General features: G+C 39.2%; 1 protein-coding gene across 2 annotated transcripts in view; it reads right to left on the bottom strand.

Moving 5' to 3' along the window:
* The window catches only part of DHX35 (DEAH-box helicase 35), a 33,071-nt gene extending 15,323 nt beyond the window's left edge, over positions 1-17,748 (bottom strand). Inside the window, exons 1-14 of one of the 2 annotated variants that reach the window (XM_075059290.1) lie at positions 17,502-17,748; positions 15,115-15,248; positions 14,646-14,738; positions 13,731-13,808; positions 11,344-11,448; positions 10,005-10,066; positions 9,313-9,382; positions 8,692-8,751; positions 6,532-6,644; positions 6,088-6,184; positions 4,828-4,986; positions 3,346-3,556; positions 1,490-1,614; positions 649-703 (exon numbers count right to left, since the gene is read on the bottom strand). In XM_075059290.1, the coding sequence (XP_074915391.1) occupies positions 649-703; positions 1,490-1,614; positions 3,346-3,556; positions 4,828-4,986; positions 6,088-6,184; positions 6,532-6,644; positions 8,692-8,751; positions 9,313-9,382; positions 10,005-10,066; positions 11,344-11,448; positions 13,731-13,808; positions 14,646-14,738; positions 15,115-15,248; positions 17,502-17,601 (1,462 nt within the window). In that variant the 5' untranslated portion in view covers positions 17,602-17,748. The remainder of the gene's footprint in view (positions 1-648; positions 704-1,489; positions 1,615-3,345; positions 3,557-4,827; positions 4,987-6,087; positions 6,185-6,531; positions 6,645-8,691; positions 8,752-9,312; positions 9,383-10,004; positions 10,067-11,343; positions 11,449-13,730; positions 13,809-14,645; positions 14,739-15,114; positions 15,249-17,501) is intronic. The other variant, XM_075059299.1, reaches the window with a different exon arrangement.
* Positions 17,749-18,204: the final 456 nt, after the last annotated feature.

Raw genomic sequence — 18,204 nt, 5'->3', positions numbered from 1 at the left:
TACTTGCAAGCGCTACATGCTTCCATCACTGGCACAGTAACACAAAATGAAAGATCACCACACCAAGAGCTTGAATATCTAACAACTTATCTAATTGGATGCAGGTAAATTTAGCGTCTAACTCACGTACTGGTCTAATCAGTGTCTGAACTCCATTTGTATCTTCATACCACTCTGTAAGGACTGAAGAAACATAGGATCTCCCTGAGAGAATCAAGTCAACACCCTCATCAGCTCAGAGCCCTGTTCCTAGCAAGGACAAATAGCTGGTTCCTTCCATAAAGGTGCAAGAAAATACACAGAAGATGGCTATAAAATACTTGTTTGACCAATCTAAACAGTTAAATCCTAGTTCATACTCTATTCAATAGATTTCTAGTTCCTCTGAGTAAGTTACTGCTGCCTTTTGCTTGCTTATCTATCTGAAATAACCAGAGGAAAAGTAAATTCAGAGGAGACCGAGGTACACTTTAAAAACACACCAACAAAAAGTTTCCACCAGTCAAGGCTGCATTTTCTCTTTCTCAAAGCACACTTCTCAAATGCAAGTTTGATTAATGTCCATCCAATCACCAAATTCAAATTAACTATTTTTTTTCATAACTCCTGTAACATAACTATGAATAAAGCAAAGCATAATATTCTCACCTCCTAAAGCATACAGCAATTCTAAAGCTTGCACCATTGACTGTGCAGGAGGTGGCTGTGAAGAAAAAATGTGCATTGTTTAAAGTTATCACCATAGAACACACAAGTTTTCACAAAAATTCTTAGATCTTCCTCTTTTGCAAAATCCTTAAGTTCTAACTACCTACCTTTCTACTTATGCAAAATGAAGAAAGAGCTCTCGGACTCTTCCTATCACCCTTCCACTGACCACCAGTGTTGCGAGTCAAAACCATCTCAATAGGCTCAGCATCATCACTATGATGCTCTCAAGATCCGAGCTAGAAGAGGCATATTTGCTTTGTGCAACAGTGATGCCAGTGGTGATCAGAATGATTACTTAACTTTCTTTTCTAATCCTACCATGTTAGTTTTTCACATCAATACAACAGTAGCTAGAAACTTTACATAAAGCAAATCTAAAAGTTGGTACTGCTCTTTTTAACGAGACAGACAAGCACAGGTTTAGTTGTGTAGATATCAATTTTTTTTCCTTCTTCATAAACTCAGTGCAAAGGGACTACAGTTACAGTTTTGCAGAATCTCAGAATTTGTCTTTCTAGGCCTTTCTCAACTTCTCAACATTTCTAACAGCAAATTCTAGAATACAAACAGTCATTGTTTCTAAGTTGTCACACACATTACTTGCACTAGTCAATTCCCAAAAACATGCTTTGCTGCCCGATAGTGCACAAGGAGTTATGCTTTCCAAATTAACAGGGCAATGGTTACTGGTTAATGGTTCTATGGGTTATCAACAAGTCATCTACTGATCTTTCTTCACACTAAGGAAAGATGACAGACTTTACAGCTCAGGACTCACCGACAGAAAGGGGAACCTGAGCACGTTGTCAATTCCCAAAGCCTTCAGCTGCAAGATGACAGGTGCAAGGTTACTGCGCTGCATCTCAGGAACAGTGGACTTTGGCAACTTCTCGAAGTCCTCCTCTGTTGTGGAGGAAAACAAAGCAATCTGGGACTGAGTTTCAACTCCCACCCTATGTAGTCAACATGATAGAATCACACCCATTTCAAGTTAAAATTATCGAGTATGAACAATTAACAGGTGTTAAAAGAACTCTAACTCAAAGATGATCTTTCTCCCATTACTGTACTTAAAGAGAATTTAATTTAAATAGAAAATTCAACAGTTTTGGCTATACTGCTGATTCTGTAGCTGACCAACTCCATATGTTAATTTTAAATGTTATAAATTCTTCACAGAAATCTGGAAATGCTTTATTTCTCTTCTGTTTAATATTTTTATCAGAAAATAAAAGGCAGGGTGCAATACTACAAAAAAACATTTTTTTAAAAGAAAGTTCAAAACCAGCATGCTTTCATTAAAAGAACACTTTAGTAGCTACTCAAACAAAAGGAGGTTTAAAAAGCATATTTAAAATAAAGACTAAGGATTGAAAAACTATTTATTTAACAATGCCTTTTTAAAAGCACGTTCACTATAAAGTCTAAGTCTGGAAAAATACTTCATATAAGATCAAAATCCCTGTACCTTCCATTAACCAACTCTTCTGCAGTAAAGAAAAGGGTACACACATCCCTACGTTGATCTAAAACTCCAAATCAAGACAAGAAATACATTATTTTCACCTGAATTACTTTCATTTCTAGACAGAACCCTCTTCTATCTCTGGTCTATCTCAGACCTTCCCTAAGACAAAGATAGTGTACGTTTTCTCTACTTTTGTCCACTCAGTGCATTTTCTTCTTCTTTTTTTTTCCCCCCCTCTCCTTTAAAATGTTTCTTAAAGCACGCATCAGGCCAGCTCTTGAACACACAAAAATAACTTCAGTGTAGTCACGATTTCTCCAGTAAAATACTTAAAAAGCTATGTAAGCTGGGTATATTATGCAGCAGACATTCTCTCCAGATTATTATTGGACACACAAATTTAGAGAATAAATCATGTCTTTGTTTAACATGGCAACTGCTGGCAACCACACACACATTTCAAAAGAATATGCTTGATCTCTCTAAGTCTCAAAGCTCTGGTAAAACTAGAGGGAACCTGAGGCACATAAGCAACGGCAGTGCTCAGCTGCAATGCCTTTTTTCATTAAACAGCTGAGAACAGAGACAGTTGGATTGTGGCTTTCTGAACACTGCTAGGTGGCCAACAGATTTACTTGTAACAGTAACTTTTGTACAGTGCCAGGGTCACCGATTCAAGAGAAGCGTTTGGGGTTGGCACCTATTCCTATGAAAACTGGGATACACATTGGTTTTCCCTCAGTTACCTAAAGGATTTCCAGAGTCCTTTGTTAGATGCACAGTCTAAAGGAGACTTTAGTCACAGAAGAAAGCATCACAGGTGGGTATTATAAATTGAAGCAATTACTTAGAAACCAAGATCATAAAACGATAAACTTCTTAGTAGACTCACCAGAGCTGCATTAACATTACAGGTTTGCAATTGCTGACAATTTCATAGCACCTACCCTGCTCAGGTTTGTGTTTCTGTTTCATAAAAGCATTCAGTGTCCAATGCTCAGCACATATGAACAATGTATTTCTAAATAAGCCAGAGGAATAATGAAGGAAGATTTCTATCTCTCACTGAGAGAAAAAAATAGGGGTTTTGTTCTTTGTCTAACACTAAAACCACTGTAAAACAAAATGTAAGCAAGTTCACCTTCCCTACACATCGAATTACTGACCTGTATAAAGCCTGTAACATTTTCCAGAGCGGTTCCGTCCTGCACGCCCTGCTCTCTGATTAGCCGAAGCTTTAGATACTGGTACCACCACAAGGCATTCAATAGCTGTTTTGGGGTTATAGGCCCGAAGCTTCACAAAACCACAATCAATTACGAACGCAATTCCATGAATTGTGATGGAGGTCTCAGCAATGTTGGTGGCTACTATCACCTAGAGATACAGACACAATGGGGATACTGTGAACTCCTCAATCTCAATTACACTATCAAGCCCTAGCATCAGTGCATCAGGATTCCAATACAAACCACTTGAAAGTTCTCAGATATAACAGTTCCAGTAAACACTAACTCTAGAGTACAAAGGATACAGTACATGAAGCAGAAAGAGCTTGTCAGCTTGAAATAAGCCCAGTTTCACAGTCACTTTCTTATTCAAATTTATTCTCCCTTCATAAAAGTAGAAGAACTTGGCAGTGTTTGCAGAGAAAAACATTAACTGACTGTAAATCAAATCTTCTTATTTAGTGAACTAAAAATATTTTTTTCTGCTTCGCAGTTATATTGAGTTGTTACTTGTAACACTAGAATGGGGTAGGGGATAGCAGAGAAACAGAGTTGACTAAGTGTTCCATGTTCAGTATTCCTGCAGAGATATACTTATATACATGTCCTAAAATATTGAAAAAATAATTTTTCCCAAACAAGAAAGGGAAATTTAATCCTTATTTCACCTGAAATTAAAAAAGCAAATCTTGGAAGTTAATTGACTAATGCCATATCCTGGAGAGAAAAGAAGTATTTATACTCAATGTTCTCCAACACCAGATGAACAATTTTACTGGTTAGACTCCAGCAGGCACAAGAATTATAACACGTCACCCCTGTGTAATTCTGTCAACTTATCTCAGCCCCAACACAGGTTCTGCCTAAGCAGAAAGCACTAATCATGACCAATTATATAGTTCTGTGACATTAAATATCTGAACAAGACTTGCAGAAGTCAAAACAAAGCTTTTTTTCTATTAAAACCAAGCAAGTTTTGACTTGTTTCTTAGGTGAAAATACAGCACTTACCCACTCTGTCACTAATCTTTCCATTACTGGTGGAAAACAGCCATAGACATTTAGACCACAAAAAGAAATACAAACAGGTAAACGTAGAGGACTTCAGAGTGTAAGAAGCTGCAAGTGGACATAGAAAAATACAAGGCTGTACGAAGACTCTTAAAAATTGAGAGGTTGATGAGGTAGACAGGAGAGTTATAACTGACATGTCTAGGACTGATCAAAGATGAAAAGGGAAGCCAGAGAACATGTTCTTGGTTCGCAGTCTGAAAACTGACAGGCAGTTTTAGGAGATGCGGAAAGTCTCCCTCGGTAAGCGTTTGCAATAGGCTCATGATGTGAACCTGGCATATACAATCTGTGTAATGCACACACCCTTCTGGGTGGTAGAAATTGAGACATACACCACAGCCTTACCTTCCTGACACTGTGAGAAACTCTCTCAAACACTTTCATTTGCTCAGGAGAAGGCAGTCCAGCATACATGGGGAGAACACGGAGGTGCTTTTTCATTCCAGTGCGAGAAAGGGCCCGAGCCTGCTCTATGAGCATAGAAACAACAGTCTCCACTTCCTCCTAGAGCCAGAGCAAGAAAGGGACCAGAATGAGAGAGATTTCACTTTGATATCACATAGCTATCACCTATATACCAAAAATGCATTAAAATAATCCCAATATAATTTTACTTGTTCAAACTCCAGGATCTTTTGACTAGTTCCCTCAATTTTGTAATATTCTTACATAAATTGCTATTCATAATAAATATCTTATTTATATAAATATTTATGTTCATTGTTATTTGAGACAATGTCACACTACAAATACAGGAACAAAATTACAAGGGAAGGACTGAACAAAGTTCAGGAGGAAACAGGCATATTTTCCTGTGTATCTCAACTTGTGAGAGCAAAATGGGAGGCCAATCTATTTTGACAGTGCAGAATGCTGTGGGTCTTGATCAGGAATGACACAGTAATAGCATTAACACCTATTGCTCAACTTCACATTTAATCTCAGAGATCAACTGTGGCATCTCTTAAAAAACACAGACAACAAGATGTTCAGACATCACCTGATGAGATACCCAATTCACTCTTCCAAAGTTAAATCACTAATGGGGATGAAGAATTTATTCTGAAAATATGCAACATGTTATTGAAGCTCTTCAAGGTAGCTCCTCATTGGAAAAATGATAAGCTACCTCCCATTTACTCTTCTCAGCTGCAAAGTGAGCTGACAGGCATAAATAGAGCAGAAGAGACTAGTAAATTTTTATCTCATAGCAATTTGTTTTTCTGTCAAAGACTTCAGATGTTAAGCCTAACAAATGTAAATTCCATTTGCCTTAACTATTAATGATGACTCACTGTCAATTTAACAACTTTGTAGGTGTGACTAGCACCAAAACTCCACACACTATTCCACTTATTAACAAGGCTGAAAGCATAGAGCATTAAATGAGAAAAACTATCATCATCACTAGCTTTGATAAATGCAGGCCATGTATTTTCTACAAGTCTTTGGGACTGGCCTAATTCTGCTCCCACCAACGCAGAAATGTTTGTCATCTTTAATGAGATTAAAGTAAGCACAGCTAAGGAAAGCAGGAGATCGAGGTGGCTTCACAAAGCCCACAGTACAGCACTGTAAAGCAAAAAAAATTGGTTATGTCTATACCTGGCCAGTTAAAAATGCCAGTATATCACCATCATTTTCCATCTGATGAATTTTCATTGCAGTTTCCACAGTTGATTTTATATAGTCTGGAACAGGACTATGGGGAGAGAAAATAGCAGACATTAGCAGAAAAATAGGTACAGACTTGTCACTTCCATAAGGAACAAACAGAGAGCTAGGTTTTGGACACTATACATCAGCCATACCACATTGAGTTCATGATGCATCCTTGGGAATCAGCCTTCAGCAATTAATTTGTTTCCTTTACACTACAGTAAGCTTAAAAACCTGTCTGCTGCTATAAGCAATATCCAAACGTTTCCCAAATTGAATGTTACACTTCCTTACCATTGTCCAGGAATTTCTGAGCGCTAACCTAGACAAAATGATAACACAGTTGCACACTCTCCTAATCACCACTGACAAGATCAAACAGGAACACACCTCTGTATGTAAAAGATGTCCACTGGAAATGTTCTCCCCTCGACAGTAAGGATCACACTGGTATCTTTGCTGGGGTCACCAGTATCGTTTTGATTAAAGAAATCCCTGAATTTCTATATTAAAATAAAAACAAACACTTTCAGTTTGATACTTTAAAGAATTGAGGGAGAAACCTAAAGACATGAAGAAGTTAAATTACTACTACTTGGATATTTTGTTCATGAATTTGAGAGTGCCAATTTAAAAATTTTAAAGTTTGATTCTGTTGCCTTCTATTCTGTCCGGGGTTCAGGCATTTAGCACAAATACACTGTCTTGCATGTTTATTACTTTGAGAAGCAAAGATTGAGAAGAGGTAATAAAATTAATTAGATCAGGTGATACAGTTAGAAAAAGCAGATATATAAACTTTTTATTGGATCTCTAACAGTAGCAAAGTCAAAACTAAGAAGAACCTAGAAATGACTGGTCGTAAGTTTTGGGTAGGACTTGCATATTCTTATCCATTTTTGGAGGAGCAAGTAAATTTTACAGCTCTTACTGAACACCAAGATCTCACTTTGTAAAAGCAGAGTTAGGCCAATTTACCTAAGTTTTTGATTTACACGTTGCAAGACACCTTCATAAATTTAGATTTATTGCCATGAAGTATTTTAAATATGTACTAGCAAAAGAATGAACATTAAGAAACCAAATAATCTGTCTCAACTTATATGACCATTATAGAAATACCATAAACTTTCTGTACTTAAACAAATGTTTATATAGTCATACTAATCATTTTGCTCCTATTAACTTATTTTTACATTAACTGTAACATATTTGAAACATGTGATTTCTGGCAATTAAAATTTTGCAAAGGTGAAGTATTGTAATGTTATCTAATATAACATACAGAACACATAGTAGTACAAGTACTACCAAAGCACAGCATACTAACAAGGTTTATGGCATATGATATTTTTCACTAAAGGAAATCTCAGTACACCTACATCTTCAGTGCTACACGCAAGATCTCACCACCACATCTCATGAAGGTCACAGTGGAGTTAGGAAAAGTACAGAGAAAAGCAATGAAAGTGATAAAGGAGATGGGGTAGCTGCCTTATGAGGAAAGACTAAAAAGGCTGGGGCTCTGCTTGGGGAGCAGAAGGTTGAGAAGACACACAGCTGAGGTTAACAGAATCAAAGGTGACAGGTAAAGTAAATGTAAAACTGGTTTCAGGGGGTTTTTTTGGTTTTTTGTTTTTAAAAAAACCAACAAATCCCATGCTACTAGAACTAGATGGTGCTTGATGAAACTAGCAGGTTTAAAAGAAATTAAATAAAGTACTTCATTATATAGCAGGTGGCAAACTTCTGAAAATTGCTCTCACATGATGTCCTGGAGACTTACAGCTTCATCAAGCAGATTCAAAGACAAATTAACAAACAGCAGTTCCATAAACACAGAGTAGAAGGAAACAGCAGGAATGTACTGCCTAATATCTCTATTACAACCATCGCAGATGCTGAAGCAGCTCAAACAGAACAGACCCACAGCAGGTGGACAGGCTTATTTGCTCTCCCTAAACAGCATCTCCTACTGTTGCTGCTGCTACAGACAGAACACCAGGCTGGATGAAACACTGCTGTGATCTAGGAAAGCATTTCTTCTGTTCCTACTCAAAATTAAATTAAAGACATTTTCAGTAAGTTACATAAGTTTCCACAGGCCAGAAGTCAATCAGAGAAATAGTAAGATCTCACTGAAATCAAATCTACTCATTTATCAGTTATTTTTACTGGTCTATGGTTGTCTCAAATTACCGCTATGAGCCAAAGAGAGCTAAACCAATGTCTCTTACTAGACTAGATTAAGCCAAGAGAACATCTTTTTATACAACAATACCAATAAGAGGAAAAAAGGCATCAATATATGAAAAGGAGATTCATATTTAAATTCACTTCCAAAAAAGTTTGCTAATACAAAACAAAAACCAAACACAGCAACCTAACTAGAGCAGATTTTTTTCCTGCACTCCCTCCTCTCTTCTTCACCCCTCCAACAGCAGTAATGCTTCACAAGAAGCAAGCAGCACAGAGGATAAGCTGTATAAGAATAGAAGTGGAGCTGCCACTTAAGGTCACTTCATTTCAGACCAAATCTGTGAGCTATACCTCTGCATCCAAGGTGGCTGAAGCCACAATCAGTCGAAGATCCCCACGCTTCTTTTGAACCTAGAATAGAGACCAAGAACACCCAGAGTAAAAACTATTTTCTGAGATATGAGGCTAGAACCAAGTTTAGAGCATCCAGATTACCAATAAATTCTCTTTAAAAATACTTTGAAACTACAAGACAGCTGATGAACTCCTATCACCCCATAGATCTAACAACCTGATGACTGTTTGGAGTTTTACATATTCATTTTTAGGGCATTCAGTCTATAATCATTATAGCTTTCTCTTAATTTCCAATGGGAGTCAGATCTTTTGTAGGTTGAAAGTTAACAACAACTCCCCGTCAGATCACTTCACACAATCATCACCAGCAGAATAAAGACTACCCTTTTGCTAATATCGTCTAAGGAGAAATTTCACCATCGGGGGAGGAAATAGAGGATCCTGAGTGTCAGATTTCTAAAGTAAATAGTTGGGTATGTACAATAGGCTGTAGAATAAATGAGGAACTAGAAATCACCCTCTCTCAAATGGGTTCACTAATCAGCCATCAAGATCAGAGGTTTAACAAAAAGGATGAAAATGAAATGGTTACAGAGAACATTAAAAAACAATAACCTTTTTTAGTAAGCCAATGGCAATATCTGTATAAAGAGTCCTTTCATGGGCTTCATCCAGCATAAGGACACTGTGAATAAAGCAGAAAGATAAGATTTCAGAAATGGTTTGATTGACACTAGAATCAGTGTCTTCCTGTCTTCAAGAAATAGCATTATTTGAAATCTGCTGCTGGATTATTACTATTTACATCCACTTAGAAAACTATGGAAGTTAAAAAAAGCACGGCAACAAAGTAGGGAGAAAAATGTAGATTACACCACGTGGTACACACATACTGTTCTTTATTAAGGCTAGCTTTTGGAAAGGGCTAGAAGAAAAAAGGTCTATCCTTACTGTACTGCATAGGTTTTCTGGATACCAGAATAGCCTGTGTTTGTTGTTGATTTTTTTTCATTTATTTGATTAGTATCATAATGAAAAAGTGAATTTAAAACCAGTAAATTAAACAATGCAGACTCCATGAGGCCCATCTAGCTTTTGTTCCAAAACTACAGCACCAAATCCTGCCGGGTTTGGTGTTCCAATGATCAATGGATTTTCTAACAGTCTTTGAACATAAAGAAGTCAAACTCCTAAAATAATTTTCACATCTTTCGGCATTTAATTTACAATAAACACACCTTGGTCTAAAAAAATGCAGTTGTTTACCAAATTACATTTCAGCAAGAATTCATGCCATATTTCCTTACCTGTATCTTGTTAATAAAGGATCAGCCATCATCTCCCTCACCAGCATACCATCAGTTAGAAACTAAAAGTGAATGCAAAGAGAAATGTAAAAAAAAACCATATCAGGTAGTCTTGATTACTTATACAACTGTCAAAGATGATTTTTCAGGCGTTTGCCTGAATTTTTCCTTGCCTTTAACTTTCTAATGATCTATTAAACTGATCAACTTTCAGCTCTGGAAGCCAAATATGTATTTTTGAATGCTAACCCAGATATAAGCAGAGTGATTGCTTTTTAATCAGTATTGAATTTTTTTTAATTAGTTATTTTTTTATTGAAAGAAAAACCAACCAGATTGGCACCACTGGAAATGGCAATTGAAGTTTCTTCACTCTTGTCTGCAACGCAGCTACATCTGCTCTACCAATAACATCCTGTGTGTCAATCCAGTCTTGACTCTCTCAAAGTAGGCTACTTAATATCTATCACACACTTCTGACCAGAACACAAACGTTAACATTTCAACAAAATGCAACATTTTAATTTAATACTTTCTTCCTACTAGCCAGTGGAAACCCACAGCTTTATGTAGCCATCAAACAGTAGTTTGACCTGGGACTCCAACTGTGGCCTTGAACTAGGCAAGAACTGGTGTGGAAGGTAAAAACCTCCAAATTTCCAACTCCAAATGATTAATCATCACACTCAAAAAAAAACCAAACCCAAAACCAGCTGCATTTAATGAACAAACATCTCAATTTCTTTCACTTTAAAAGGGCTACTAGCCTCAGACAAAAAAAATCAAAAAATAAATTGTCTCATTCATCATCATTGCTATTCCAGCATAACTAAAGCAAACTCTTCTCTGTACCAACACAAGCAACATTAATATTGCTCACAGCACTGAAGAACAGCTGCAAAGCTTGCTATTTAATCCACATCAAATTACTCTCAGTTAGCCTACTCATCTTATGTTTTATCTGTGCTTTTAATCAAAATCTATTTTTGGGGTGGTGAGGCTACTTTAGCTGTGATTCACTGCAGCCTTTCACTATGACTTTGAGCGATGTATCAGGTCACACTAGCACTGTACCAACATCTAGCCATACCTACCTTGAAAATCTCCTTTAGTTTTGAAATGGTGGCTGCCAGACTAGCAGGATAGAACACATACTCATTTTATTAAGGTTTGGACAGCCACAGCCATTTCAAGAACACTTTTGGGGTACCCACCTGGAAAACTGAAATGCTATCTATTCTCTTTACTGGGCATCACAAGTTTCTCATTAATTTTGCAAAAACACTTGAAGAGTTTCAGCTAACTCTTTCAGAGTAACCGCATACTGTTCATGTTTCACCTTAATTCTTGTAGCCTGTGGATCTGTGCAGTCATCAAACCGAATACAATATCCAACCTCATGCCCCAACACTGCTCCTCGTTCATCAGCAACTCGGCCTGCAACCTGAGAAAAGAGATTCTTATAAACAAGAGACAGCGCACAGCACACTTCTTTGTATCATTATTTTGTCCATTGAGAATTGGCATCAAAACACGAACAGAGCTAGTGCTTCCAAAGAATTATTTGTTCTCGTTCAAACACAAAATTCTGTTCAACATAACAGCACATACTGAACATACAAGTGGTAAATACTTTAAAATGTTTTAGTGTAACTTAATAAATCTGTTTTACACTGCTTCTACTCAGGAAAGTTACAGAGGTACCTTTCTGTGATAAGTAGTCTGACAGACCTACAAAGGCAACCACTCAACCAGTCACAACGCTGGGGAAGGACCATCTACCAGCAGCTGTGGGAGTGCAATTTAAGAACACAGTTGGCATGCAAAAAGAGAAAGAGTATAGGTATATGGCATACAGAAAAAGTTATCAATTAAGCTGATCTGTCACTGAGCTTACTTAGACTTTTTTTTTAAATAAAGATGCTACCGTACTTTTCATAACAGAGAATCTTCTATGCAGAAAACAGACAGACAACTGGCAGAATAATTAAAAGCAGCATCCATTTTTGCAACAGTACTACCCTCAGCCAGTTTTAAGCCGATAGCTCCTTCAACTAAAAATCTTGAGTTATTCAGACTTATTCTACAGAGTATTAGGTATTATCAGGCCATGGTTTCAGCAAGCTACAAAGACATTTAATAGCTAAAGACACAATAAAACTCCACAATACATTCATTAGTCCTAGTAGAATTCCAAGAGCAAGCTATTTTCAGTCATTTGAATGACATTCTAAACTATACCGACAGGCAGTGAATTCATGATTTCACTTGGAAACTTATCATTCCATCACTTTCAGCCCAAGCATTCAGGATAATTGTCAGTCTGGGTAATGCAAGCAGACGTTCAAGAATTTCCAAACTATGCCTTATGTCTTTGCAACTACCTAGGTTGCTTCTGACAACCCCCATACTCGAGATGGCAAAGCAGATATGTACACCTACTAAAACAAAAGATCACTTTCAGTTCAAGACAAAGCAATAAATTATCAGCTATATCTCTCATCTCCCTGCAGCAGCCATACAGTCCAGGCAGTTTGCAACAACATTCTTGAAGAAAAATCCTACTGTGTCTATATAGTAAGCCCTAATTGAATAATCTATTTTAGGCTTAAAAGTAGCTTGTTAAGACATGAAAGGGACAAGAGAACTAAGTTAGTCACGAGAAATCATTGCAGTATACACAACATCTCCTGTAGAACCATGCACTGTCAGCTGGATGTGCTATGAAGGAGAAAACGGAGGACACTGCAGGCAGCCTGCCCAAAGCACAAGATGCAGATCACTGCTAGAGGCTGTTTCCTTAACCATGTTGGATCTGGACAGAGAATACTGGATGAGATGAAACAGCAAGTTGTACAGCTGCTCAGTCTACTACATTTTTATCAGAGCATGATATGTTGCAGGTACAGTTTAATACATTATAAAGAAGAGGCAAAATGAGGGTTACAAATGGCACCTCAGTTTTCAGTACAAAAAGAATGCTGCAGCAGAAACTTCGGCCCACCAAGTCAGTGTTTGGCAACATTTATGAAGACAAGGAGCACTGGATGCCTTCTGTGCAGACTGTTACCAGACTACAAGTTGCTGCCCTCAGCATCTCCTCTTCTTCCTCTCCTAATACATCTAGCTGACGCTATGTTCTCCTAGACATACTATGTATATAAAAAGGTTTCTCACAATAGAATTGTTTCTTATTTTCCCCGACACTCTTACAAGCGGAAACAGACAAAAAAAAAACCCAAAACCCACAGCCACAAAAAAAACACAGAAAAAAAATATTTTAAAAAACTTAGGTATGAATTGCTAGAAAGAGGTACACAATCTCCTCTTTCTTCCACTGGCTATGTTAGTGTACACAGATTTACATCACTACTTTATTTACTTTGTGAAAGAAGTTAAGGGTCACACAAGCATAGTTCTAGTCCAGAGTCCATCACAGCTCAACCCTGCACAGCCCTAACTTCTGTACACAGTTCTGCTGATACCACTCAATTTTATTTCAAAGCTTCTACATCCGCAATTCTGGACTTGGAATCTTTGGCACGACCTACTAATCAGGTTGAATTCAGTGTATAGTACCAGCAATTCTGGGAGGAAGATAAGCAGAAACATCTATTCGTTCAGGAGCTCATGCAGTTGTGATTCCTGCTATCCAGCAAAACCTGCTAATAAATTGGAGGTTATAATGACAACAAAGTGGGAAAATTTGGACACAGGGAAACTTACTGAAACAGCAGCAACCCGACGAGGCTGTGTCACTCCAACAACTCTTCCTTCAGCTGTCCAGCCGGCTTCTGCTAGGTACTGCAAACAAATATTGAGGATAAGAAATTAATTGGTCATGCTGTGATTACAGCAAGGTGTTAGTTCTCCGTTCTATGTTCTTTTTTCTGGTTCTGACACTGATGCATGACCTTAGGCAAATCAGTTACTTAGAGATTTTGTGCATTATTAATCTCACCATTAAAAGTAATTTAGTACAATACCTACCTCCTAAGCACATATGCTTCCAGAAAGCACCTAAGAGCAGCTCTTTGGTTCTCAAATATTTTTTAACTACTTAATTTTTTTTTTCTTTCCTTTATTTTATCACCCCTTTAAGAAAAAAAAGCTAAGCAGCACAAGTCCTGCGCTCACAATGAAGTGGATAACATTCATCATTAGTTTGCGATTTTTAAGTTAAAATCAAGAACTAACTTTGAAACATTCTCAGACTTTTTCCATTCCTGTCACAAAAGAGAAAATTTTACAAAACCACAAAAAATACAATATTCCAGAAATTTCCAAGATGAAAGCTCATAATAAAAGTGTACCTTTTTTCCTTCTTGAAAACATATTCTCAACAAAATTTTAAACATGATTCTGATAGAGTAATAAACACCTACTATAGCATAGTGACTACTGTTTGTACCAGCATAAACTTATTTGTTGTATATGGTCCTTTCCTGTAGTGGAAGAAGGTTTTATATTACAGATATACCAGCTCCTGCTATTTTCTCCTTATATTTCTCTCCTTTTGGTCACACACACAAGCACAGGTGACTTCAATTTTCACAGTGCAGTTCTGGGTTGCTGGTTTAACCTTTCATGTAAAATCCCCTGAAGGAATACCTGATTTTACCAAGTTAAACAGACACTTACTTGTGGAATCTGTGTTGATTTCCCACAACCTGTTTCCCCAACAATCACCAGAGTTTGATAGTTCTCCACTAGATAAAGTATGTGATTTCTTAGCTGAAAGAGAAGATGACATTTAAGCATCAAAAACAGATGCGTACAAAAATAAGAAAATAATTAAAATGACAATATTTACTTATCCAGCAGACACAGTAGATTCATGTTACATGGATTTTACTGCTGAAAGCTGAACAGTTCTTTAAAATCTATAAATGAAACGTACAACATACAGTAAATAATATAAACCTACAAAGCCTGTAAATCTGTCAGTAACAGCTGTCAAACAGGACAATCAATTTCAACAAATAAAGAGACCAAGGTCATAAAAATATTATTTTATGTTGCAAAGTGATTCTATACTGCTCTTGCAAAAAAAGACATAAAAGCCAGACATCATACAAAATATTTAATATATCAAAAAGAACTTCCGTACCTTAAAAACAGGCAGCTTTTGTCTTTGTTGTTCAATAGAAAGAGAAGCATAAGGATTATAGATGACAGTTATGCCACTACTCTCAGCAGGACTCTGTCTCTCCTCTGAGACACTGACACCAGGACCTTCCGTGCCTAGATGATATAAGTTAATTTTAACTGGAAAAATACACTTCTGTCTAGTGTATCACAATACAACCAAAATAAATATGTTCCTTACAAGGAGGAATCATGGGTAGCAGTGTACTAACTTTTCTATGAAAATAATCAAAATATTAACTAACAGTATGCACGCAAAAATTCTTTCAAATGAAATATGTGTCTCCTGTTGGTTAAAAAAAAAAAATCTAATGTGAGTAAGTATTTGAATTTTAAAAGAAGAAAAAGGAGGAAAAGAAGCACATAGGAAACATATACAGCAAGATCTTGGCAACTTTCTTCTTTTTCTGGGCAACGGTTCTGATATATCTTAAATATCCTTCTCAGAAGTATGTCCATGGATTTTAAGCCAGCCAGACATGTAATAGAACTTCCCTTCACTAACATCAACTGTATAAACATTCAACCTTGCGCACTATTGAGATATGCCACTTGCTTCAGATCTGAATTTACTTCCGTAACTGAAACTTGATTTATTCCTGCTGCAGGTTACCATAAAACTACTGACAACCGAAAATGCTGAATCATGCAAGTAAACTAGAAACAAAAACTCATCTCAATAATGGAATGTATCATCTCCAGCTGCAGATTCAACTGGGGAAGTCTGAGAGCAAAGATGATTCCCCTACTTTGCAGGATTTGCTTGTTTGGGCTTTTTCCACTATTTCCACTGTTTAAAAACAGTTAGTCCCTATTCAAAGCTGCCAAGCAGGTTTTAGAGCAAATTGATCCAATTTTAAGAGTGATGACTAGCAACAATTCCAATAACTATTCACTCCCAAGGACAGATGGGGAAGTTAAGAACCAGAGACTTGAAAATCTGTATCTTGACAAATCAAAGAAGTTAACAGATATTGCTTCTCAGCACCCACTGATTTTCTTTCACAGCATTGTCTATGCTTTTTTTTTAATATACTACTGTCAACATACTACTATAGATACACATATTGTCTACACACACACATTACTATAATATTCAAATGATTAAGAAGCTGTTTGCTAAACTAATCTCGAGTCTGGAATAGCTTTGCAAACCACAGCATCCCACAAAGTGGTAACCAATTAAAAAAAAAAATTGCCAAACTCAGACCCACCAAGCTCCCCTTTGGGATAAGTGAATGGGAAGGTACACGCTACCCAAAGCCCGAGGGAAGGATCACAGAATCACAGAACAGTGGAGGCTGGGAGGGACCTCTGGAGACCTTCTAGACCAACACCCTGCTTACCACAGGGTCACTTACAGCAGGCTGCTCAGGTCCTCGTTCAGTCAGGTTGGAGACCCCACAACCTGCCTGACTGCTTGTTCCAGAACCTGATCACTCCCATAGTAGAAAAGGTATTTCTCATGTTTAAGCTGGCTTTCTCGTATTTCAGCTTGTGCTCATTGCCTCTTGTACTGTCAGTAGGCAATACCAGGAAGAGTCTGGCTCCATCTTCTTTACACCCCCCACCAGGTATTTACATACATTGAAAAGATCCTCCTGAGGCTGCTCTTATCCAGGCTGCACAGTCCCGGCTCTCTCAGCCTCCCCTTGCACATCGCACGCTCCCAACTCTCAATCATCGCTGTGGCCCGTCACTTTGCGGACCTCCTTCAGTAAGTCCATGTCCTTGTGGCGCTGGGGAGCCCACAGATCACCCCCAATATGGCCTTCCCAGTGCTGAGGGGAAGGATCACCTCCCTCAACCTAACAGCGATGCTACTCCTCACGCCACTCAGGATGTAGGCAACCTTTGCTGCCAAGGCTCACGCTCAGCTCGTAGCCCACAGGACCCCAAGGTCCCCTCAGCTCTGCTGAGCTGCTCTCCCTGACATGTGGCACCTGGGGTTATTCCCCCTCAGGGACGAGACTGCTCATCTCCCTTTGTTAAACCCCTTGGGATTCCCCTGCCCCTTTCTCCAGCCGGTCGAGGCCCCCTCGAAGGGCAGCACCCCCACCCCAGCGGGCTGAGAGCGGACTCCGTCCCCTCCCCCGCCACCGGGCGGACCCCGGCTGCAGTCACAGAGACCTCGCCGCCCTCCAGGCCCCGGCGGCGGAGGGACAGCGCGTTTCTCCGCTGCCCTCGGCGTCTGAAATCCGTGCGACCCCCAAGAGCCGACGGCTGCCGGGGGCAGCGCCGCGGCTTTCTCTGCGGCCCTCACCACAGACAGCCCGGGAAGAAACTCTATCGTACGCAACCCCCGCCGCCCCCGGACCGCCGCTCCACACACCGGCCGTGCCCCCTCACCCGGCTTCCAAAACTTCACCGGTCCCACGGGCGCCGCCATCTTGGGGTGAGAGGGCAAGCGGAAGCGGCGGGGATCACGTGACGTGCCGTGCGTTGCCATGGTGCACCGGAGCGGGGGCCCGCCGGCCCCGAGGGTCTCTGCCGGGCCTGAGGCGGCCCCGGGTGCTTTTGCTGAGGGAAGCCGCCTCCCGCCGGAGTGCGCTGGGCGGGAGAGCTGACCGCTGCCCCCGCTTCTCTGAAGGCAGGCGAAGGGCCCCGTCCGTCCCCGGCACTGTAGCGTAAAGGGCTGAAGCTTTGGATATTTCCCACCCTTAACGGCAAGAACGGCTCCCCGTTGATAACAGCGTGCGTAAGGTCCGTGCTGTTAGTCAGACACACGGAAGGGATGTTGCTGAGGAAACGCGGTTGATAAAATCGTCCTCGAGTGTGACTGAAACCCACCCTTCCCCTCCGAGCCAGAAGGAAAAGAGTGAAGTAAAGATAACGCGGGCCCGGGGGGCACGTCTGAGCCAAGCCTTCCAGGTACTACTCCTGTTGCTGAAATGAAGTGTATGACCTGGGGGAGAACCTAGGATTTATCGGGATTGAAAGATCGCTTCCAAAAAGTCCTTGTCTCAGTAATTAAGTGAAACTAATCACTTCCTTTCTCCACAGGAAGGATGCCTCCCCACTGTGCGTGCCACAGCTGTTGCACTTTACACCA

The sequence above is a fragment of the Buteo buteo genome, chromosome 2, assembly GCF_964188355.1.
Source record: "Buteo buteo chromosome 2, bButBut1.hap1.1, whole genome shotgun sequence".
In the NCBI taxonomy this organism is placed as follows: domain Eukaryota; kingdom Metazoa; phylum Chordata; class Aves; order Accipitriformes; family Accipitridae; genus Buteo; species Buteo buteo.
The sequence above is the reverse complement of the archived record's forward strand: the minus strand, read 5'-3'. Positions and strand labels throughout refer to the sequence as shown.